The sequence below is a fragment of the Hippopotamus amphibius genome, chromosome 14 (assembly GCF_030028045.1).
Source record: "Hippopotamus amphibius kiboko isolate mHipAmp2 chromosome 14, mHipAmp2.hap2, whole genome shotgun sequence".
NCBI classification, from domain to species: domain Eukaryota; kingdom Metazoa; phylum Chordata; class Mammalia; order Artiodactyla; family Hippopotamidae; genus Hippopotamus; species Hippopotamus amphibius.
The window spans coordinates 71,676,472-71,700,767 of NC_080199.1; the positions used below are offsets into that span (position 1 = coordinate 71,676,472).

Consider the following 24,296-nt stretch of genomic DNA (forward strand, 5'->3'; position numbering starts at 1 on the left):
GTCTCCCAGCGTCCCCAGCTTTCCAGGTAGGGACGACCCCTCCCACGCAGCGCGGTTCGGGCGGGTGGGAAGGAGGGGCTGGGCTCCGAGCGCCCGCCCCTCCATCTATCACATGGCCGGAGAGCCACAAAAACAACAGCTTTGGCCACGACCGTGACTTCAGGAAAGGGAACGCAGGGCTCTTGCAGGCAGCCCCCACCCCATGGAGGAGAGTTTTCTTGAATCCTTCGGGAGGTTGAGCCTCCGGCAGCAGCAGCAGCCGCCGCCGCCGCCTCGGCCGCCCGCCCCGCCGCCCCCGCGTGGGACACCTCCGCGCCGCCACAGCTTTCGGAAGCACCTCTACCTCCTGCGAGGCCTGCCGGGCTCGGGGAAAACTACACTGGCCAGGTAATGACGCGCCGGGGCGCCGCGCGCGGGCCCGGCGGAGCGAGCCCCCCGCCCGGCCCCGGCCCGAGCCTGCCAGGGGGGAGCCGAGCCGCCGGGTGCCAGCCGGGCCGCGGGCCCGAGACGCGGGCGGCCCGTCCCGCGGGCTTCCCTGCTGCGCCCTCGCGGGGGCACGGCTGTCGGCGCTGCGCCTGGCGCGAGCCCCAGATGGCACCGGCCCCCGCGCGGCCCCTGCGCCAGCCGGGCCGGGGGGCCTTCGCTCCCAGCCTCGCAGCCCGGGGTCGGGGGCCCGCGGGCAGTCGTCTTCAGGAAAGCCCGGTGGTGACTGCAGAGCGAACCGCCGGGCCGCCCGCTGGCGCGCAGGCACCCGCCACGGTGCGTCAACAGGCGTTTTAAACCTAAGCAGAGAAGCGGGGGCGCAGGGGCCGGGGCCCGGGCGCGCGGCCGCGTGGAGAATCTGGCGGATGGAGGCAGCCCTGCCTGAGCTTTGGCGGCTGCGAAGGCGCACAGGTGCCCGGGGGAGGGGGGCGCGCGGCCGCCGCAGGCCGTCACTGGCACAGCCTGGCAACGGCGCCCAAATTCGTTGACTCGCGAATTGCGTCAGCAGCCCCCGTAACGGGTCAAGGCGAATGACACGGGCTTGTTGCTGGGGCCACCTTGCTAGGCCCGCCGCTCCAGCCTCGACTCCCACCACTCTCTGCCCTGCACTTGATGTTCCTGCAGCACTGAACTGTTTTCTCTCCTCGCCTCTGCTAACGCTGGCCCGCCTGCCTGTTTTGCCTGCCTGGCTTGCCCTCTGCTGCCCTTTCCCCTACTGATTCCACCAGCCCTTTTAAGACTCAGGCCTGTTATCCTCGCCCTCTGGGCTCCTTCGCTTCCTGTTTACACCTCTGTGGCTGAGCTGGGTTTTGCACATGGTTTTGTTTATCCTTCTGTAAGTTGCTTGAAGGTAGGGGCCAAAGCACAGTGTCTGGCAGTAGTGTGTGTTCAATAGAAGTGGTCCCTTGCCCTCAAAGAGCTTTCCATCTCACCAGAGAGATAAGGCTGACTGTAGAACCACGGGACTGGCCATAGAACTGTGGAACCACAGAAGAAGAATCAAGGTGGTAGCACACATTCAGACGTGGATTTGAATGGTACACAGAGACGGTGGGAGGAGGGTCTGGGTCCTTTAGGGTCAGGGAGCTGTGGCAGCCCTGGGGATGTGCTGCCAGTTTTAATTAGCATTCCTGGCTGATTTGTGGAGTAGAAGTCTTTAGCAAAACAATATTGCTACATTTTCACAGGTTCAAGGGATGGGTGACTTCCAAAGGGCCATTGGTACCCTTTTCTAAGAAATACACACATTTCAAATGGCCTTCTCTCTGTCTGGGTGGAGAATGGGGGAGCCTGCCTAGAACCCAGAAAAACTTGGTTATTTTTTAGTACAGTCATAGTAGGTACGTGTTACCAACCAAGTGTCATCTCAAATCAAATCCTAATCAGTTTTACTTTGGCTTTGCCTGTCTGTGGACTATCACACACTGTGTCCAAAAAGGAAGTAAAACATCTTTGGCCAGATTTTGTTTATAACTACTCAGAAGGGAAGTAATATGGTGAGGGGAAGGTGCACAGAATTGAACAACAGAAGCCGTGGGTTTTGGACCTCAGTTTCCTCTTCTCTAAAGCAAGTGGGTTGGCCTGGGTGGTCTTTAAGGTCCCTTCTGGCTCTAACATTCTACACTTTTAGGATTTTAACTCCTGGTTGACATTTGGCTAAGCGGAAGACACCGGAGAGACCAGCTTCTTAAAGAACATCTCTCTAGGGACGCCTGGCGTGAGCACTGGCCTGGGAGTCTGAAGATTGTACCTTTAGATCCTCTTCGTCACAAAATAGTTGGAGACTTTGGGCATCTAGCTTTTCTTTTTACTTTCCTTACATGTGAATGCTGAGAAGGAATTAGCTTAGATGATTTACCGAAGATCTTTCTAGCTCTTAATTTCTAGTTGTCAGACTTAAAAATGTTTTGTTAATAATGGCTAGGTAAAGAGCTCTGACCTTCGAGGCAGTTTATGGCTTCAAATCCTAGCTCTGCTGCTGACCAGCTATGATCTCAACTCCTCCGCACCTCAGTTTCCTTCCCTGTTAAATCCGGCTATCAACTCTGTCTACTTCAGAGGACTCTTGTGAGGATTAAATGTGTGTGAGAGAACTTGTTAAACTTTAAAGTGCTGTATACATTTTAAGAAGCATTAGTTACTGCCGAAGATGTTGATCAGCTGAGATAATCTTCGAAGTGTTCCTGGGAAGAAGCCTGGCTCTGAAGTGAAGGAGGCGGCTGGAAGTTGACATTGTGAGTTCTCTTGATAGGCCGGGCATTGGCAGTTCTGAGAGCACAGGATTTTGGCCCTGCTTTGGGATGGGTTGTGCATTTACATGGAAATCAGGAAAGTAGGCAAGGGTACAAGCGACAGCTCAGCAAGGAAAGAGGCCTGCAGGGAGGTTGCCAGGTGTAGTGGATGTCACAAGCCATGGTGCTCAAGGAGCTGCTTGCCCCATGTTTTTGTTGGGTCAGGTTGGGGAGAGGAGAGTGGCAAATTGTTAAAAATTGCACATGTAAGAGAACCGTCAAACTGTAAGGCTATCTTATGTATTGTTGGATTCTGGGAAATTCATATTTTCATTATAATATATGATTTCCAAATTTTCTATAATGAATATGTATTTCTTGGATCAGAAAAATAAAACTTTTTTTCTTTAAAAATTGGAGGAGATCCGTCTTTACAAATGCGGGTTCATCTTTTTTCTGCTTAACTTTTATTTCTCATTTGATTAAAGAAATAAAAATGTTTTTGAAATTAGCATATGTCTGCTTTTCCAAATCAATGTTAGATTTCTGTGCTTCTCACCTGTATCTTTTCACAGTTTGCAAGGACTGGAATGTGGAAACCATCTATTTAAATTCTTTGGGCATGTTTAAAAAAAACAAACCAGTTGAAGTTTTATCTGGTTTAAAAATTTTAAGTACATCAGGGTACTAAAAAAATTAGCTTGCCCCTATATGTGTTTTATCACGTCTATTTCATTTAAAAAGCATTTCAAAAATAGGTTCTTACCATTGACCTGTAAGTCCTGCTTCCAGGAATTCATCCTAAGGCAATAACTGGACAAGTGCATGACGATAGAGGGATGTTCAACACAGTTTTTGATGTAACAGGGAAAAAAAATGAAAAGAAAAAAAATGTGAGCCAATTTAAAGATACAAAAATGGAGGATTGGCTTATAAGTCGTGTCATTAATGAGAATGTAGATCATTTGACGTGCAAATGTATACACAAAAATCCCATTTTCTGTTCATAGAAGTGTGTAAAAAGATATTGTTCATAGTGTTAATGCAAGTTCGTATGCCCAGTGCACTGTGAGGCCAAACTGAAATGTTGGAGTTTGGAGCAGAAAAAGGTAATTTGCAGGGCCACACGAGGAGAGGAGGTGGCTCGTGCCCTAAAAAGCCCTGAGCTCTCGGCAAAGCACTTTTAAAAGCCAGCTGAGGGAGGGGGGTCGCAGGTTTTGTGATCAGCTGGTGCACAGTTCTCTGATTGGCTGATGGTTGATGGTGAGGTAGCAGGAGGCCTGGGGTTACGTGTCAAGTAGTTAACATCCTCCATTTGTTGGAGAGGGGGTTTTTTACATCAGCAAAACAACTCAGGAAATGTGCATCAAATGTTATTATCTAGGTACTTAAGAGAGGAGCTGAAGCAGAGGTTATGGGGGAAGGCCTGTCCTGGAAAAGCCCCAGCGGAGTCCTGCTCGATTACAGTAGTTGTTGATTTTTAGGTAGTGGGATGGAACATAGACTTTTGCCCCTACTTATTTTCTCAATTTTTTCCACAACAAGTACATATAACTTAACTTTTTAAAGGTGAAAGTAACTTTTTAAGTTAGCTGAAAATAGTTTTATTCAATAACTTGGCTCGATAGACCTAGGTTATGTGATGAAGCATTTATGAAATAACCAAATAAATATGTCATTTTCTGTATAAAAAGGCTTTCCTAGGTTTATTCTCAGTTGGACATGTTGGAATGTGTTTTTAATCTGTAAGGAGACTGATTTTACTTAGTCCTATTAATTGTTTATTAAATATTTTATTATTAAGTTTTATTAGCATATGCTCTAGCATAGGTCACTTGATTAAATACCTTTTTCATTAAAATGGAGCTAATATTCCATTGGTAAGTTTATTGTGCAGATTTAAGATACTGTGGTAAACAACAATCCTATGATAATGAATGTGAAAGCCCCGTGGAATGTGTAGGCTATATAAATACCAACTATTGTTAATTATTCGCTAGTCAACAATAGTAGTATTTACTTATAAGTACTTATAAGACTATTAGCACTTGCTTAGTAAGGTATATAAAAAATGAGATTAAGAGGAGGAGCCCACAGAAGACTAACAAATGGAAGAGAATAACCAGTACACTGCTGTGGTAAGTAAAGTCTCATGGGGAATAGCCCCATCTGTGCTGGTGGTGTGCAAGGCCAGGGGAGTCACTGAGGATGGTTAGGAAGGGAGGATAATTTGGGAAAAGCTAGTCCCCTCCATGTGGAGATGGTTCTCAAGCTGGCCTTGAAGACCAGGAGGATGTGACTGAACAAAGGAAAAGGATTAGCATCACGAGTAAGGCGATGGAGATGGGAAAGAGCTGGGTGTTCCAGGCTCACGAGGAGCATGGATGGCTTGACTGCAGTGGATTGTTCCTATAGTGAGTGTGTTGGTTAGGTGAACCCAGGGCCAGATCGTGGAGAAGGTTAAAGCCTGGATAAAGGAGTACAGGGTTCAGAGAAGAAGTAGTATTCCAATCCTAAGACTGTTTCACTCTCAGCAGGTGATCCAGAACTATTTCTGTTTCCGCAGCTGAACCGATAAACTCATTTGGATCTGCACCTGTTCTTTCCTCCGACTTCAGTGAAAACATTGTGGACATCTGTTTACCTCTATGCTTTCTTCTGTGTGTGTGTGTGTGTGTGTGTGTGGTGGACATTTCAACCATTTTTCAGCGTCCAATTCAGTGATATCAATTACATGATGTGCAACCATCACCACTATCTTTTTAAAAAAAATTTTATCACCACAAACAGAAACTCGATACCCATTAAGCAACTACTCCTCATCCCCCTGCCCTCCTCTAAGCTCCTGGTAAACCTCTTATCTACTTTCTGTCTTTGACTACTCTGGATACCTCATGTAAGTGGAATCATACAGTATTTGTCTTTTTGTGTCTGGCTTATTTCACTTAGCTTAATGTTTTTGGGGTTCATCCATGTCGTAGCCCATGTCAGAACCTCATTACCTTGTGGCTGAATAATATTCCCTTACATGGATATACCACCAAGTTGTCCTTTTGAAATGAGATGAAATGGCAGTAGTATAGTCTCTCTCTCTTTTTCTTTTAATGATGTTATTTGAAAAATTAAAAGTTGTCAGCTTTAAGTTAGTCCCTGGAATATTTTTGAATCTTTACCTAGCAATCAAAGCAAAGTCTGGGGACCATGCTCTAGGACGTGTGTCCATTGCAATGTGCTAGTTTGTTTTGGCACCATCAAAAATAGTTTGTAACATGGATTTGATAGGCTCAAAGGATGCTCACTGACAGCTGTCTTTTCTCCTCATTCATGTCTCCGAATGACATGGACTTTTCCATCAAGAGAAATACCTTTTCATTATTTCTTGGCACTAGAGCTTTCCTAGGAGGTGAAAGGATGCTTTCCTGATGTGATGCAGTGATAAGACAGAGATGGGGACAAAGGTATGCTTTACAACCAAACACAATAAAAAAAAAATAGGAAGCAGTGAGAAGAGGGGATTGGTTAGGTCAACTAAGTAATGAGTTATTAGACGCCAAAGCGTACTTGCTTCACAGTGCTCTAAGCTAGCAGGCCTGGACCATGGTGTTTTTTTAATTATGAGGCTAGGCAAGGTCAGAATAGAAAGTTTACAGTATTCCAAGTGTGTGTATATGAAAACAGAGTATCAGGCAGGTGACATCTCAGGTTTTTAGCCTCTAAGGTCTACTTGGAGAAGCTACTAACTTTTTATATTTTTAGTGATTTTCCTAAGATGGATCCTGAGTCTCCTGCTCCCAGAGAGTCCTTGCAGTGCCTCTCTCTGGAGGCTGGGAAGAATGAGGACTACATGTGCTGCCTGTGTTCACAGAGAGTAAGAACACAGTGCAGTGTATGTTCATAATCACTTACTAGAAAGGTAACAGGAGAATTAGCACCACCGTAGTCCTGGAGCTGTTGGGGTAGTGGAAGAAGACCTTGCTGAATTAGGACAATATAGTGTCGCAGATGTGCTTATGATTAGAGAAGCAGTAGAGACAGAGGAAGAAATGAAAGGGGAAGAATGTTTTCATAGGAAAATCTCGAGATGAATAAGAAGTCCCACAGGGTCATCTAGTCCAAGCTCACGACACTAAACTCTGAGAAGTTATATACCTTTTTTAAAAAAAAATTGTATTGAAGTATAGTTGATTTACATTGTTGTGTTAATTTCTTCTGTGCAGCAGTGACTCATTTATATATACATACATATATATATTCTTTTTCATATTCTTTCCCATTATGGTTTGTCACAGGATATTGAATATAGTTCCCTGTGTGATACAGTAGGACCTTGTTTATCCATCCTATATATAATCATTTGTCTCTGCTAATCCCAAACTCCCATTCCTTCCCTCCCCTACCCCCCTCCCCTTGGCAGCCAGTCTGTTCTCTATATGTGTGAGTCTGGTTTTGTTTCATAGATATGTTGATTTGTATCGTATTTTAGATTCTATGTATAAGTGGTATCATTTGGTATTTGTCTTTTTCTGACTTACTTCGCTTAGTATGATAATCTCTGGGTCCATCCATGTTACTGCAAATGACATTATTTCAAGAAGTTGTATATCTTGATCAAGTTCTAGGGATGAATTCTCCTTATGTCTAATCAGAGCTTTTTCTTCTGTACCAAGGAAGAGGCTAGTGGGAGTGACCTGGTAAAAGCATAACAAGGTTGGTTTCAATCTCTTGTGCAATTGAAGAACACTTAAAGCCCTATTAAGAGGGCTTAGTTTACCTGGATTTCAACTGTCAGGGTAAGGAAGTCGTGTGTTATTATTTGTCAATGTTGATGATATGTTTCTTCTGATATTAAAAAAAAATTACCAGGGAGTTAATTTTCTTTATTAATGTGATACCATTGAGGGCCATGGGAAGAGATGAAATTTGAATTTGTAATACAAATTACAAATTTGAATTTGTAATAAGTATTCATATTTATCCTGACTACGATGTGTCGGGGAGAGATAATGTAGTCAACACCGAACTCCCAGGGTTCTCTCACATTGCTTCCTCATTTGCTCACATGACAGGATATTTATAACATAACCCAACTTAGTGCCCTGGTTCCTTCTTGGCATTTCAACAAACTCTTCTCTATATGATGGCAACCGATCTAGGCCCATTATCATTCCAAGTTATCTAAAGAGAGCTAGGCTCTGTGAGATTGAGGAAATAGTATGATAAGAGGAAAACTAGTCTCACGTCTGATTGTTCCTTCATGAGGCTGTCCGTCGCATTGTGGGCATGGCTTGCGGAGAAGGCTATCTGTTTTGATCAAGGTAAGAGCCTGGGAAAGGGTATGGGAGTAATGGAGACAGAAAAGAAAGTCCACATTTACTGAGTGTCGACTGTATGCAGGCACTTTATATATGCTGGCTTACTGGATCTTTACAGTAATCCTAACATGGAGTGTTTTTATGTTATAGATGAGGACGTTAGGATCAGAGAATCACGCATTTGATTCTGAGGCTCAGGATTTCATAATGCACAAAGTGGTCTTACCTTACCAGCGGTGGTCATGGACAGAAACACCTACATCACTGTTGACAGTTATTAAGGATTCCTGCTGAAGTAAGATTGCATAACTAGGATATTTCAGTGTTCTTTACCCTCACTTTTTAAGGATATGATGAAGAAAAGCGTCTGAGAGGGGCCTTCTCTGTCATCCAGGGTATCACCTCTCCAACCTTCGTGGCCCTGTACTGTGACTTTCTTTTCTTCCTTGCATTTAGCACCACTTGGCATATACACACTTGTTTGTTTATTATCTCCTTCCTTTATGAAAAGGTGAGCTTCATGAGATGTGATGCAGGCCGCATGAGATAAGGAGCCTTATTCTGTTCAGCCCCTCAAAGAAGGCCTGGCACATAGTAGGTCTAAGTATTTGATGGATGTGTTAACGCCACAAGCTTTGTAAGAGTTGGTAGCTCAGAATCAACATGGGTCTTGAGTAAACAACAAAACCAAAAAGGAGATTACTCACATAAAGAGAAATGTAAAAAAATTTTTAATAAGCTGTAGAGAATAAACAAGAGGAGAGAAAAAAAAAAGAATGAAGGTACTCGTTCCAAATGCTCCAAAGTTCTCTTTAATTCAGTTCATAAAAAACCCATTCCTATGTGAAAATGTTTAATGTGCCATCTCCTTCACCCAATAGTTATCCTAAAAAGGGATTTAAAAGTAAGTATCAAAGATACAGCTGCTTCCCCACTTAAGCAGCAGCCAATAAAGAGCCCATAGTGACAGTTTTCCTGTCTGGCCACTGTTCTGTGGTCTGTAACTGATGTATGACATTTTGGGACAACTCAGCTAAAAACAAGTTAGTGCTGAGGTGGGTGTGCTTCTGATTTCTTCTGCTCTTCGGAGCGTGGCTGAGTTGACCAGCAAAACATAAGACATAGGGGAAACCTGTGGCATTGCTGGATTCTCCAGATGGGTGCTGTTCACATGCAAGATACTGAAAGGAATTTCTGCAGCAACTGTGTGGTGGACCCACACTGGCACCTGAGGGCTAACTGGGCATCTGGTTTTGGATCTCAAAAACGTGCCCTACTTTGGAGGTGTGAGGAGTGAGGGCAGGCATGTAGGACAGCCTGGGAACTCTTCACTGGAGTCCCCTTAGCCACTGTGGCTTGGCGGTATCCATGGGGCTGGTAATGGTTGAGCTCCATCTTTCCAAGGGCAGGGCTCAGCCTTGGCATAGTTGGCATAGTTGGCAGCACCAAGAAGGTCAGGCTTCAGCAGGGACCGGCCCAAGATGTTTACAGCCGTGGCTCCCTCCCCATTCTCCTCAGGTTGTTGGGTCGCTGAACCTGTTGTGCCTCCCAGCTGAAAGTCCTTGAGGAGAATTCCAATAACTCTAGAAGTGCTGGAATCTAAGAAGAATCCTCTCTCCCAGTCCTCTGTGGGGGTACATCTGAGGTTTGGGTAAAATTCTCAGCATGTAAAGATGAGTGCATAGAAATTCTCCTCACACAGTTTGGGACCCTATCCAAAGTTTGCGTAGTTAAGGCAACAGAACCTAACATTCAAAAACCATTCATACACTTACCAAATACTTATTATCTCTCATGTACCTGACATTCTTCTAGATGCTTAAATAGGGCAGTGAACAAAAAAAGACAAAAATCCCTGCCTTCATGGAACATATATTCTATCAGAGAGAACAATTTTTTTCTGAAGGAAATTTTAAATAACATCTGCTCTGCTCTGTTCTTTCAAAAAACAAACAAAAATGAGTCCATAGCTGTTCCACTTGAGGTATATACCCCCAGGAGACGTTCTGCATACGCACAAGGAGGTTGGCATAGTGATGTTCACGGGAAGTTGTTCGTGATAGGGAAAACTGCAAACAACCTCAGGGTCACAGAGGAAAGGATAAATATGGTTTGCTGTTTTACAGCACTCAGTCACAGTGGTTTAGTGTGTAGCTCTGAGGCCAGAAGCCTGGGTTTTAATCCAGCTGTACCACTCGCTGGTTTTGTTTTTGGTTTTTTTTTTTTCAGCTTTATTGAGGTGTAATTAACACATTGTGTAAGTTTAAGAGGTCCAGTGTTTTGATTTGATATATTTCTATATTGAAAAATGGTTACTGGTTACTGCTGTTGTTAGCCAACACCTCCACTGTGTCACATAATTACCATTCCTTTTTTATAATAACATTTAAGATCTACTCTCTTAGAGACTTTCAAGCATATAATACAGTATTAACTATAACCACCACACTGTGCCTTAGATCCCAGAACTTTTTCATCTTATAATTGAAAGATTGTACCCTTTGACCAGCATTTCCCCATTTCCCACACCCTCAGCCCCTGGTAACCACCATTTTACTCCGCTTCTGTGAGTTCGAGTTCTTTAGATTCCACGTATAAGTGAGGCATACAGTATTTGTCTTTCTCTGTCTCATTTTTTTCACTTAGCGTGATGCCCTTAAGGTTCACCCATGTTGACACAAATGGCAGGATTTCCTACTTTCTCATGGCTAAGATTCCATTGCATGTATTTACATTTATCCATTTGTCCATTTACAGACCCTTAGGTTGTTTTCATATCTTGGCTATTGTGAATAATGCTTCAGTGAACATGGGAGTGCAGATAACTCTTCAAGACCCTGTTTTCATTTCCTTTGGGTGTGTAACCAGAAGTGGGATTACTGGATCTTATGGTAGTTCCATTGTTAATTTTTTGAGAAACCTACTCTCCTTTTCCACACTGGCCACACTAATTTACATTCCTTCCAACTGTGCACAAGGACTTCCTTTCTTCCACATCCTCATCAGCACTTTTAATCTCTTGTCGAACAGGTGTGAGGTGATAGTTCACAGTGGTTTTGATTTGCATTTCCCTGATGATTAGTGATGTTGAGCACCTTTTTATGTACCTGTTAGCCATTTGTATGCCTTCTTTGGAAAAATGTCTATTCAGATCCTCTGCCCATTTTTTAATTGGATTGTTTGCTTTTTGCTAATGAGTTGTATGAGTTATTTATGTATTTTTGGATATTAACCTCTTATCTGATACATGATTTGAAAATATTTTCTTCCATTTGGTAGAATGCCTTTTTACTTTGCTGTTTCTTTTGCTGTGTGGAAGCCTTTCAGTTTGATGTAGTCTCACTTATTAATTTTTGCTTTTGTTACTTGTGCTTTTTGGTGTAATATCCAAAAAATTATTGCCAAGACAAATGTCAAGGAGCTTTTCCCCTATGCTTCCTTTTAGGAGTTTTATAGTACAGGTCTTATGTTTAAGACTTTAATCCATTTCAAGTGAATGGTTTAAGGTAGGGGTCCATTTTCATTCTGTCTTAACCACTGCCACATACTAAACTAAAATTTTAGATGGATTGGGGAGTAAAATGTAACAGAACATAAATGAATATTTATATAATCTTGGGTTGGGAAAGACTGTTGGAAATGTATTATCAAAAACAGAAATAAAAAATAGATACATGTGGCTAAGAAAATTTCTAATAATTGAGACTTGTATGTTAGAATTCATTATAAACAAAATTAAAAAGAAATTGATGTACTTAATAGAATTTTACACATTCAATAAGAAAGCCATAAGCCTTCCAACGAGGAGGTCTTATTAACAATCAAAGGACATGGAAATGCAGTTCACAAAAGAATATCTCTAAATGACCAGCACACATAAGAAAAAATATTTAAATTTGCTGGTAATCCGAGAAGCTGGGAACAGACTAAATACCTAACCACAGAGCATTGGTTAAGTAAAGTATGGTACATCTATATGAATAACTATGTCATAATCATTAAAAGTAATGGCACAGAATCATATTTCATAATGTGGGAAATAATTGCTGTGGAAATAAGTTTGGTGAAAATAAGTTGGTATTCTCTATGTTTCTGTTTTTATGTAACAAAATATCAGATAAGGAAAAAAAAAGAAATTCTGTCTCCTGAAAAAAGGATCAAAATATTAATGATTGTTTTTAGGTGGGGGAATATAGGAACCGCTCCTATTTTGCAGTTTTCTCTTTCAAAATATTTTGCCTTGAATATGTATTACTTTGCTAATTATAAAGGAAAAGTAGTATTTTTAAGGCTGATGTAGACAAAGACACAGGAACCAACTTGAAGGGGTACTTGCTGTCCCAATTTTGGGACAGTTTGAGCATCATAAAGAATAATGATGCTAAGCATTAGTAAAAGGGGAAGGGGAAAGAGAGCTCTTCTTTACTAGACAATGCCGCCTAGTAAGTATAGAAGAAATTACGAGATAATCATTGTTCTGCAGTTCCCAATGTAACGACTGATTTGGCAATGATCATCAATGAATGTAAAGATCATGGAGGGAAAGGTTACTACATGGAGGGGAACAGGATGTTACATGGAGTCTCATGTTTCACCTCCCCCCCCATTACCTAGGATTACAAGGAAAACAGTGCCCTTTACGGTGGAGAGATCTAGCTGACACCACCTTTTAGCATGATGGTACAAACGGTCATTATGTGCAATCGTTAGTATGCAAACATCACCTCTGTACTTTCCTTCCAAAAATGTTTAACCTGGATCTAATTATGAGGAAACAATCAGGCAAACCCAGAATGTGGGGTGGTCTCAAGCCAACTGGACTAGACTCTTCAAAAAGGGAAACCAAAGAAGGCATGAGGACAGTTCTAGATTAAAAGACACTAAAGAGACATAATAACCAAATATAGTACTTGAACCTATGAAAACTATTATTGGTACCATGAAGGAGATTTTAAAATTTTAAATTCAAAAATCTATTAACATTAGCTATTATAAATACCTATAATATAAAATTACAATATAAATTAATGTTTATAATTTATAGTATATATTTGTATTTATGTAATTATTTATAATTTTAATAAAGTAATATGTTATTTTTAAGATGTGATATGATTATGTAGAAGAATGTTCTTATTCATAGAAGATACTTGAGAAAGCATTTAGGAACAAAGTATCATGATGCCTGCAACATTTTTTAAAATATTTATTTACTTATTGGCTGTGTTGGGTCTTTCTTGCTGCACGCAGGCTTTCTCTAGTTGTGGCAAGTGGGGGCTACTCTTTGTTGCGGCGTGCAGGCTTCTCATTGTGGTGGCTTCTCTGGTTGCAGAGCATGGGCTCTAGGTGTGCGGGCTTCAATAGTTGTGGCACATGGGCTCAGTAGTTGTGGCTCACGGGCTCTACTCTGCAGGCTCAGTAGTTGTAGTGCATGGGCTTAGTTGCTCTACGGCATATGGGACCTTCCAGGACCGGGGCTCGAACCGGTGTCCCTTGTATTGGCAGGCAGATTCTTAACCACTGCGCCACCAGGGAAGTCCCTGCAACTTATTTTTAAGTGCTACATAAAAAATACATATGTGAGAGACATAAAGTAAATGAGGCAAAATGTTAACAACTGTAGATGAAGGGTAAGGAGTGTTCATAGTATTATTCTTTCAACTCATTTCTGTAGATTTGAACATTTTTTAAATATAAAACGTTGTGGGGGAAAAGTTCAGGTGGAAATAAAAAGGAGCGGGAAAAGTATGAAATAAATGAGACTTAAAGGGTCGTGGTGACCAAGTGCAATGTGTGGATCTTCTTTGGCTCTTGATTCAAACAAACCAGTTGTAGGGATATGTGTATGAGACACTCAGGGAAACGAACACTGATGAGATATTTGGTGAATTGAAGTATGAAGCAGATGAAACAAAACTGGCCATATGATGATAATTGTTAAAGCTGGACCATGGGTACATGGAGATGATTATATTCTGTCTAATTTTGCATGTTGGAAACATTCCATAATTAAAAGTTAGGGGTACAACTCAAAATTACATACTAATGTTGGACTTTGTCAGTGAGTGGGTAAATGACTAATAGCTATCTGTCAATAAATATATTCCCATGGTTCTCTATTATTAAATAGAAGAATTACACAAAAGAATGATAAGTTGTGAAATCAAGGTTAGAACCTGAGTTTCTCTCATAGTAGTGGTTTCAAGTGAATTTGGGGGGAGCTGAGGAGGTGAAAATTATGTGGATGTAATTGTTTTTCTATTTTTTCCCTTTTATTTTCATTCTCTCAATTTCCCTAATGCATGAGGCTCCTGACACCATAAAGAAAGCTAGCGCTGGGGCATTATCTCATCACTTCTGAAGCTGATGGAATGGTATTTATTGCTTCCACTTAAGTTTGAGACTCTCAAGATTGTCTTTTTAATCAGTTTTTCATTTAGCTAGGAGAGCTTTTATTGTCTTGCATATTCAAGATGTACCATGACTGCCAGTGCTAATTTAATATTCAGGCGAAGATAAAATAATGTTTTTGAAGGAATGATCATTCAGTAAGATCATAAAGACCCCTTTTTCTTACTTCACCTGCCCCCAAATTCCATTAGAGTTGTAAAGGTGAAAAACACTCATATTTTTGCCTTCCTGTTTGTTAGGAGGACCACATAGTCTCTGGTCACATGTGTCTTAGGAAATGATGAGCAGGTGGTTTAGCTCCATAGTGATTCTGAACAATTTAACTTTTACCCTATGGCAAAATTTTGCAGTCAGGGATGGCGATGGTTTGTTTGCTGTGTTTTGTTTTTGCTTTCTAGATGGGATTAGGATTCAAATAAAATATGAATTGAACACATGCCTTAAAGGTTTATTTTTAAAAGAAACATTGGAGAGTATTAACTTCCAATAGACAGTATAAACCATAAAGAGGAAAACATGAGTACATAGGACTATGTCTATGAAGAGAAAAACTCAACTCTGAAAATGTCAAAGCAAAACCTACAAGTGGCAGACTTAATAGGAAAACAAACGAAACCAGATTTAGAAGGGATTCAAAAAAAAAAAGTCATGGAACTAATATCTAGAGTTGCTTAACTTAGTACACAAAAGATAAAAAAAAAGTTACACAATATTATTTACACTCTGAACGAAGCTTTTATGATTTAGACTAGATAATACTGAAAATAATTCAAAAACTGGAAAGCATTTACAAATATAAAATACACACCTGAAAATGCAGTTAGTATTGCCCTCAGATTTTCTTCTAAGGTGTCTTTATAATAATTGTTTGCATTGGAGATTAAAGTTTAGATCTATGATTTGGGCTTTTCAGTTTGAGTATCTTTAAAGTCAAATAAAAGATATTTACAAGGAAACTGTGAATTTGTGTCATCAAATCTTTATACTTTCATGTCAGTTTCTGTATCTGTGGTGGATTTAAAATGGCCACGTTTTCTTCGCCACCTCTCCCATTATGTACACACTCCAATATACTTTACTATGATGGCATGTAAACAGTCTTTGTTGGAAAGTCTGATTTCATTTGCTATTATTAATAATAAAATAACAGTAGCTTACATTTGTAAAGTGCCTTACCTCTTAGAAAATGTTTTCCCATACCTCACCTCATTTGAGCCTTAATAGAAGCTCTGTTTAATAGGTAGTGATTACTATACAAGTTTTCAGTCAGGAAAGCAGAAGCTTAGACAGAGAATCACATGACTGAGTAGTGGAAGAGTCAAGAATTGAGCCCAAGTATTTCAAGCAGCTTAGATGCTTACTCATTATCTGTGGTTTCAGTGCCTTACGTTTTTTCCTGATTAAAGAGAATTCTTCTTGATGGAGAAGAACAGAGTTGAATAGTTCTGTTTTTCTTTTCTTTCTTTTTTTTATTGGCTGCGTAGGGTCTTAGTTGCCGAACATGGGCTCGCATGGGCTTTCTCTAGTTGTGGAGAGTGGGGGCTACTCTTTGTTGTGGCACACGGGCTTCTCATTGCAGTGGCTTCTCTTGTTGTGGAGCACAGACTCTAGGTGCGTGAGCTTCAGTAGTTGTGGCACATGGGCTCAGTAGTTGTGGCTAGTGGGCTCTAGAGTGCAGGCTCAGTAGTTGTGGCACACCAGCTTAGTTGCTCTGCGATCTTGCTGGACCAGGGTTCGAACCCGTGTCCCCTGGGTTGGCAGGCAGATTCTTAACCACTGTGCCACCAGGAAGCCCCGAATAGTTCTATTTTCTCTTTCCGTTTCCTGCCCTTGTCATCCTCCAGCATTCTTTTCCTCCAACTTTTAAATATCTTTTTATTCTGAGCATGGCTGTTTTGTCATGGACTCTTATTTGCCTGGTGAATTTGTTTGAAGTTAGAGTTATGCTGGTGAGTGCTGCAGGGAGAAGAGAAAGAAACGTGCTGGTTGTGTCAGGTGCTGAGTGAGATGCTTTCCCAAGTTATTAAGTCATTATCCTAACTTAGTGAGATGGGTGACATTATCCTCAGTTTTTACAGATGAGGACAGGAGGCTCAGAGATTTCCCCAGTTACTATCTAGCATAATAGCCATCTTCTCGTTATTTTGAAGTTATTTTGTGTAGAACTTAATATGTTTTTTGTTTGTCTTGGGTTTGTTTGTTTGTTTGTTTGTTTGGCTTAAAAGGAGGGACTCCATGATGGTTTTTCTTGTTCCTGTGATATTTTCATATTTAGAGAGAGTGATAGAGGTTTAGGAAGGCATGGGGAATGTTGGGTCTGCCTCTTTTCTTCTCCTGCTGTGGTTTTAAAATTCGGTTTAGGTCACTGCTAAAATGTTACCTAATAGGGGTAGCACACACATCATTTTTATCTACATTTCATACCTCAGCAAGAACCAGTATCTCAGGTGGGTCCCTATGGAGAACAGAGCTCCAAGGCGAGGGGACCCAGGACAGGTGAGGGGATGCAGGAAGGGGCTGCAGCATGGGGGCGTGGGCAGTGGTGCATCACAGAAGAATGGCAATGAGGGCTGTGCCCACAAGGAAAGACTCTTGTCACACCCGCAGCTCAGCTTCCAGAGTTTCATCTAGAGTCACTCCTGGTTGCCACAGAAGTCAGCAGTGGTGACCAGCACTTCTTAGTTTCAGGAGTTTGGCAACACACACAGTCCCCTGTCAGTCCTCTCTTACCTCCTTTGAAGGAGTGATACCTTCTAGAGAGAATACGCATCTCTCTTTTTAAAGTGAATTTTAACAACTCAAACCTGGTGGTCTCATATTTATAAACTGCTAAATGTTAGAGATGGAAGGAAATGATTTCTATGATGAAAGTGCATAGTCATAAAATAATCTCTTATTTCCCCACTTTCCAGACAATTGCAACATGACTTTCCCAGGGCCCTGATTTTCAGCACGGATGATTTTTTCTTCAGGGAAGATGGTGCCTATGAGTTCAATCCTGACTTCCTGGAGGAAGCTCATGAATGGAACCAGAAAAGAGGTGACAAATTCCTTTCCACACTCCTGGGAAATCCTATTGTGCACATAGATTGTAGCTGCAAAATGAAAAAGTTTCATGGAAGGAGCTTAATCGAAAGTTCTGCCATTTTACCCCCAAACAGAATGCCAGAGTGTAACCTCCCTAGATTCCAGGAAAAAGAAAATTATTGATAATGGGTTTTAAAATAGGTGGTATTAAAGTTGTGTGATGAGGACATCCTGCAATAAAAATAACAAACTATGGAGTACGCTCACCCTTCTCTGATTGTTGCATGTTGTTCACTGTTATATAACATTGTGTTGCAGCAAGAAAAGCAATGAGGAATGGCATATCCCCCATTATTATTGATAATACCAACCTCCACGCCTGGGAAATGAAGCCCTATGCAGTCATGGTAGGAAGAAGTATCATTCTGAATTTTCAGTTATGGACATTTTGTGAGAAAGTTGAAACATTTGTTCTTTCTTCTTTTTCTGATCTTCCATGATCTCATATTCATTAATAGTAGTTCTGTCAGGGAATAGGTAAAGAGGTTTTGTTTTAGTGTTTCTCTGCTGTTCAATGGCTGAAATTTACCTGAATGCTAATACCACCTCAGAGTACATTTTTAAAATAGTCCTTGGTCTGAATTCTTGATAGTGTTTCTGTCTCAGTTGTTTTCCCAAGGGAAGGCATACACAGGAGCATCCGCTGAAACCCGCCAAGAAATGTTGGACTAGGTGATGCCACCAGCGGAGCTGTAGATGATGTTTGTAGCACAGTGCTGTCTTTGTTGTGCCAGGGACTTCAGTACTGTGTAGTACTGCTGCATGGGAGTTCCAGGGCAACAAATTTCTTAGTTTAAAAACAGATTTAGGATTAACACTGTAAGCCTATTAAGATATCAGAATACAAATATAAATACACATATAAAGGTAATAACTCAGCTGACTACTGTCGAAACTAAAATGAATAAAGCAATGTGCACATTTTTCTTTATTTTTGAAATATGTCTGATCTGTTTTCAGACATATTTCATCTTTTGTGCTAATAAGTTTTCATTCCTTATTGAGTGTAGAAAATGGAAAAGATGCAGAAACATACAGGGGCAGGAAGAAGACAGCTGAATATTCTCCCCACTTGGCTAATTGTAAAGTGAATATCCCTAAAACTAGGCTCATGGCAGTCTATTTTTAAGCCTCTTTTTACATTTTGGGCAAAGTAGCTTACATACAGGTGTGCTTTTCTCTAACTGTACTTTCATCAGTTTTACTTAGGCCCAGACTGTGGGACTTTGGTGAATGTAGGAAAAATGAGCATCAACTTTGTGGTTACTTCAGTTCATGGATCGAGCGTCTACTTGGGAGAGAAATGAACAGGGACGTGAAGAGTCAAGTTAATTAAGGCACAACTCAGAACCAAGAGTCAGGGGTTAACTGAGAGTGGCTTAAGGGAAGTCATTTTACTTTTTATCTTTTATTTTCTAATTTCTAGACATGCACAATCTTTTCCAGCCATCCACAGCTGTTAGTAGACCCAGAGAATATTTTCCACATATGATATTTGATATTCTTCCCAAATTAGAAGTGTCCATCTAAAAAATGAAGAGGAAAGCTCCTTAGTTCTTTTCATTCTGTATTTTATAACACAATAAACAATAGTGATAATAGAAAAGTTCAGTCTGAGATAAAAAAAAAGTCATGGTCAATTTATGGGTGCAAAGAGTGTTTGATGTTTCTATGGAATGGTAATAATTTTCTGCACTCAAGGAAGTGGGGCACAGTGAATTGAGCCAAGCTGTATTGCACACCTGGAGGGAAGAGTATGTAAAGTATGTGGAAATCACTTTTGCTTCCCAAGCCCTATGCTTTAGAAAGTGGCACTCTCACTTTCTAAACCAAGGTATGAGGAATAGGCCAAGGCATTTGATAGCAGTGAGTCTATGAGAATCACGTAAGGGACTTTGAGAAGCCATTGGAGTTCATTGCTCATTCCTGTGGACAGGGCATTTAAAACTAGTTTCAGCTATCTATTTTTCAAATGTTCAAAACAAAGAACCTTTGTAATCTTCCAGCATACTAGATAGAACTGATCAGAATTTATCATTGGGAACCATAACATGGTTTGAGAGTGGCTAAGTATGGAAATGTACCAAATGTATTTGTTAATGTAAACTAAGGCATTGGATTACTGGTTCAGCAAAAGGAATTTTAGAAAAGATGTGTGGTAAATGTTAAATGGCAGCATGAACATTCCCAAACATACATACCATGTCTTCAATGTTTTATGTACTTTTGAAAAATCAGGCACTTGAAAATAACTATGAAGTTATATTCCGAGAACCTGACACTCGCTGGAAATTCAACGTTCAAGAGTTAGCAAGGTACTTCCTTGTTTTTCTAGTTCCTCATTATGTATCCTGCTATTTTCAGGTATTTCAGACCGAACAAAAGAATCTTTTCAGGCTGGAAATGGACATGGTAGTTTTCAGGCCAGAAATGGTAATTCTTGGAAATTGATAACTTTGGAATTATTAATGTGAAAGACTTTAGTTTGGGGTCAGTTTTCTAATATAACGCTAAAATGCTAAATATTGGCTTGGACTTGGTCCTTGAAATGGACACATTTAACATTCTGCTAAAATGCTTCTTCATTAATGAACATTTAAAAGCACTTTCCTCTGCATGGGATTGCATTTGTGAGTGGTGTTTTTGCACTTAGGCTAAACAAAGATCTTTCAATGTTGAACAGTCTGTGGTTCATTTATGGTCTAGATGCTGCTTCTAGTTTGTAAAGCAATAAATGTCCAAATAATACTAACTCGTTGATTGAATGCATGGGTTCTGATATTCACTATCTGTGCTATTTGATAATGTCAGTGATTTAAAGTAACCAGTGAGAACAGAATTTACTTTTTAGGAATAAGTCTAATTCATCTGTGGTTACAAGCAGATAGTGTTTCCAGAGGGATCTGTGGACCACCCCCATCAGAATCACCTGTGGTGGTTGTTAAAATTCTTGTTCATGGGCCCCATTCCATAGTTGGAATCTCTGGTAATTACATTTCAAACTATATCCCCAATTGATTCCCATGCCCACTAAAATTGAAGAATATTGTTTTAATAAGGATCTAGAAGTAACTAGGACTGACATAAGTGATTATAGATATATGTGTGACAAATTGGCAAATATGTAATAAAAAGATCTCATGGTGCTCTTTTATGTTTTAAAGCACAGAACTGAGATTTCTGGAAACGGAGCATTTTAGAAGATTTAGCTCTTTGCTTGGCCTCAGGGTAGTTTGGGGGTGTGCAGGGTAGTTTGGGGGTGTGCATGAAAAACAGGAGTTGAGTTTGAAAGATAACTACTTAACACGATGTTTTGCTTTTGTCTGAGTTCCATCCTGAGAATAGGGAGTGCATATCTATGTAATAATACAGGACTTGTAAAATACAAGTAACTCATTTAGATATGGTGCCTTAACTAACCGTTTGCATTTTTTTTTTCCCACATAGAAGAAACATTCATGGAGTCCCAAGAGAGAAAATACACAGAATGAAAGAACGGTATGAACATGATGTTACCTTTTACAGTGTGCTGCATGCCGAAAAACCAAGCAGAGCGAACAGAAGCCAGGACAGGAATAATGCATCTCCTTCCGACGCTGCAGGGTACTGGAACACCTATGCAGAGTTCCCAAACCGGAGGGCACATGGTGGCTTCACTCATGAGAGTTCCTTCAACAGAAGGGGTGGTTGTCACCATGGGTATTAGAGGTCTCTCTTACAGGCATTCAGAATTTTCCTAAATCAATTTTTACTTCAATTTTTGGTATTTATTCTTCGTTCAGTTGTAGCCAGAGCTCTAATTCCAGTGTAAATAGTCAAACCTGAAAGTTTTTGAGCAGAAGTCATTACATTCCTCTTCAACAAGCATTTGTTACAGTGATCCTATATGCATGGTCTGATGCTGGGAATTCTGCCGATTTGATTCAACAAAGTCCCTTTCTCTAGGGAAAGAATTAATCTGAACCTGAAACCTGAGAATGTACCCAAGAACATAATCAGCCCCATAGGCTCATTAATGAACTGAAGTGTTTATAATATAAAGCTTCAGTACCACTTTCTCTGAAGCAATCTATTTTTTCAGGAAATTCATCTCCATCAGGAAAGTTGGAAAGGTGGGGGAGAAGTAGGAGGCAGGAAAAACTGCCATTGCTACTTTAATCATCCATGTATCCAAAAATGTGAGGTGTGGCTGTGATGATGATATTGATTTTCCTTTAAAATGAATATACCAGAAAGTACACACCTAAGGGAATATTGTCCTTCAGAGTAGACACTTTGGGAAATTATTCCTTTATTTTAACGATGTATCACTGTTGGAAATGTCTGTTAAAATATTTCTTAATAGCTATACAAGCTACTGAGGAAAATCAGTGTCATTATTTAAAGTCACATCTTGTGTTTTAACTACCACTTTATCGAACAGGGTTAAACCTGAATAACTTTTGGCTATTGAGCTAATAGTGTAAATAAACAAGCCTGCCTTTATAAAACACCAATTTTTAAGTGGAATAACTAAGCAGTTTTTAAAATTATGCTTATAAACATGTGTCTAATCGGTTGGCAGCTCCAAAGTTCGGGGAGTACAAGGAATGAAGCATCCCAGGATGTGGATCCTATAGAGATAGATATGCAAAAGTCACGCTCTCCTTAAGAGGAGCAGTCTTGGTGTTTTGTGTGGCATTAAGACAAAGTTCTACCACAGATGTTACACTAATACTGACATTTATGAATCCTAATCAAACCTTAACCGGTTGGAATCAGATTAGTTTGGTGTGAAACCATGGATAAGACCATGCAGGATGTATGCTTTACTTCTTGTTGGCCAACAGCTTCTTTCTAATGTTTTGTGAAGTACTATTTTAAGTGTTCTATATAATGGTGCTTTTATGGTTATTAAAAATTGTGTATGGTATTGCTTTATATGGATTTGTCATTGAATCTAATTTTTTTTTGGTTTAAGAATATAAAAAACTTAATTACTGTAACCCCACAGAATTCTACCATGTTGAGAACCAGTTTTTCTATATTATAACCTTATTTACCAGTCTTCTTTGATGAATAGAAGACATAAAAGACAGAAGCAACCTTATATTTTACTTGTGTATGTATTTGATCTCTACACATTAGAAAGATTGTATTACTTTTACATTCCATTATCCAGTACTACTCAACATCTTGATGACCACCAGCAACATATCTGTAATTTTTCTTCATTAACATTTAAAAACTGGTGTCTCCTTTGAGTAACAAAGTTTGGCTAATAAAGCTAAAATTTAGTGAATCTGAATGAATCTAAGGTATAGTTCTGCTGAATTCTGTGTATCCAAGCTCAATACATAATAATCTCTTAATAGTAGTGATAACCCACATAAAATACTCTTGTTTTCCGGACCCAGGCAGTCCTGGGCATCTTAGGCAACGTGGTCGCTGCGGAGCTAGGTCGATCTGCATGGCTTGACTCATTTAGGACAGTAGAGGTGAGAGGTGTCGGAGGGCCCAGATGGGAATTCCTTTCCTTGATTCCATAGGAGCAGCCTAAAGGATCAGAATTCAAGCCCTCCTGATCACTTCTGACTCTGCTGAGTGTTTCTGGTTCGGCTGGGCTGGGCTGGGCTGGGTTGGAGAAATCCCAGGTTATAGATCCAGAGCTTTTTAAAGAGCTCAGAAGAATAGTTTCCCGGTATATTTGCCTGTTTGGAAGCATAAAAATCATTGATTAAATGTCAACTTTATTTATCCCAACCAGAAGTGATCTGTTTTTTCTTTCAGCTTCCTTGGCTCCTGACTTATATAATCTTTTGAACACTCAACACGGACTTGTTTTGTATATATTAATCTTTGTTTACACATAGAGCTGGCATAGTGCTTTATACACACAACAGGCTCTCAAGTGATTGCTGAATAAGTAACACAAATTGCATTCACCAGTTACCCCTTATCATGCATTGTTGACTTTATAATCACTAAATTGTCACTTTTGGGGGGATAATATCCACCTATACTCAAGCTTGACGTTTTGCTTATATAGCTTGGCTATATTATTTACAATTTATAAAAGGGAGTGTGTGCACTAGATGTCTCCATAATGGGTAGTCTAAATGGTAGTAAAGAATGAAGGCGATTATATCTTAAATTTTTCCAAGAATCAAAAAAAAAAAAAAAAAACCACTGCTAAATTCTTGTAATTCTTTCTGTTAACCTGAGACTTGTTTTATTCCTTGTTCTAGGATGGATCACTGGGAAAATGATGAGGCTGTGAAGATCAAATTGTTTTATGAACAAAACAAACCACATGAATAAGACTGGCAGGACACTTAAGTGAGAAAGAATAGCAGAGCAGACTTAGGTTAATGATTTTCAGAAGCGAGAAAAATCATGGGTCACAGTTATGGAAGAAAGCAAATTGCTTTTAAAAGGATTTATTCTTGGCTTTAAAATGTGTTTATAATGAGATTTGAAAACGTGATATTTTATGTAAATTTAAGACATATTGAAAGACCTGATTCTCCATGCTACTAGCTCCTAGTTAGAACGGCCCTCTTTTCTCTATTAAACTTAATATAACAAATGAGAATATCATGTTAAATTGAATGGTTCTCCTCTTCTTTGGTGGTTAGAGAAAACTAAGTTTCAAAGGGACTATTTGCTGAATCCTGTGATAGGGCTAAAAATAAAGCAAGGAGAATCGGTGCCAATTTGAAAGATTTTCTCTTAAGTTGCAGTCCAGACGATCATTTTGTTAATAAAAACAAAACAAACACAAATTAACACT

The 24,296-nt window shown here is 40.2% G+C and overlaps 1 protein-coding gene and 1 non-coding gene across 12 annotated transcripts; both read left to right on the top strand.

Moving 5' to 3' along the window:
• The first annotated feature begins 94 nt into the window (after positions 1 to 94).
• N4BP2L1 (NEDD4 binding protein 2 like 1) lies at positions 95 to 24,269 on the top strand. Of its 11 annotated transcripts, none has more exons than XM_057707913.1 (7): positions 96 to 387; positions 17,350 to 17,477; positions 17,783 to 17,871; positions 19,889 to 19,957; positions 20,972 to 21,022; positions 22,921 to 23,001; positions 23,752 to 24,267. In XM_057707913.1, exons 1-7 carry the CDS (start codon positions 203 to 205, stop codon positions 23,770 to 23,772), a joined length of 624 nt encoding a protein of 207 aa, XP_057563896.1. In that variant the 5' UTR covers positions 96 to 202; the 3' UTR covers positions 23,773 to 24,267. The 11 variants fall into 11 exon arrangements, 10 of the variants coding, with proteins under 10 accessions (XP_057563902.1, XP_057563904.1, XP_057563896.1 ...); XR_009049073.1 differs by lacking the exon at positions 19,889 to 19,957 and adding an exon at positions 19,763 to 19,839 and having other exon boundaries at positions 98 to 387; positions 23,752 to 24,264; XM_057707912.1 differs by having other exon boundaries at positions 97 to 387; positions 22,921 to 24,267.
• On the top strand, positions 8,930 to 9,061 carry LOC130836047 (small nucleolar RNA SNORA16B/SNORA16A family). The gene has a single exon (XR_009049110.1). It is a non-coding gene; the product is annotated as a small nucleolar RNA SNORA16B/SNORA16A family (small nucleolar RNA).
• Positions 24,270 to 24,296: the final 27 nt, after the last annotated feature.

Bases quoted from the DNA above. Each gene is read 5' to 3' on its own strand.
- N4BP2L1 (XM_057707911.1), top strand. From the start codon at position 203: ATGGAGGAGAGTTTTCTTGAATCCTTCGGGAGGTTGAGCCTCCGGCAG. The intron at 388-17,349 runs GTAATGACGCGC...CCCACTTTCCAG, and splicing joins GGGAAAACTACACTGGCCAG to ACAATTGCAACATGACTTTC. The intron at 19,840-20,971 runs GTACTTCCTTGT...TTTCCCACATAG, and splicing joins AACGTTCAAGAGTTAGCAAG to AAGAAACATTCATGGAGTCC.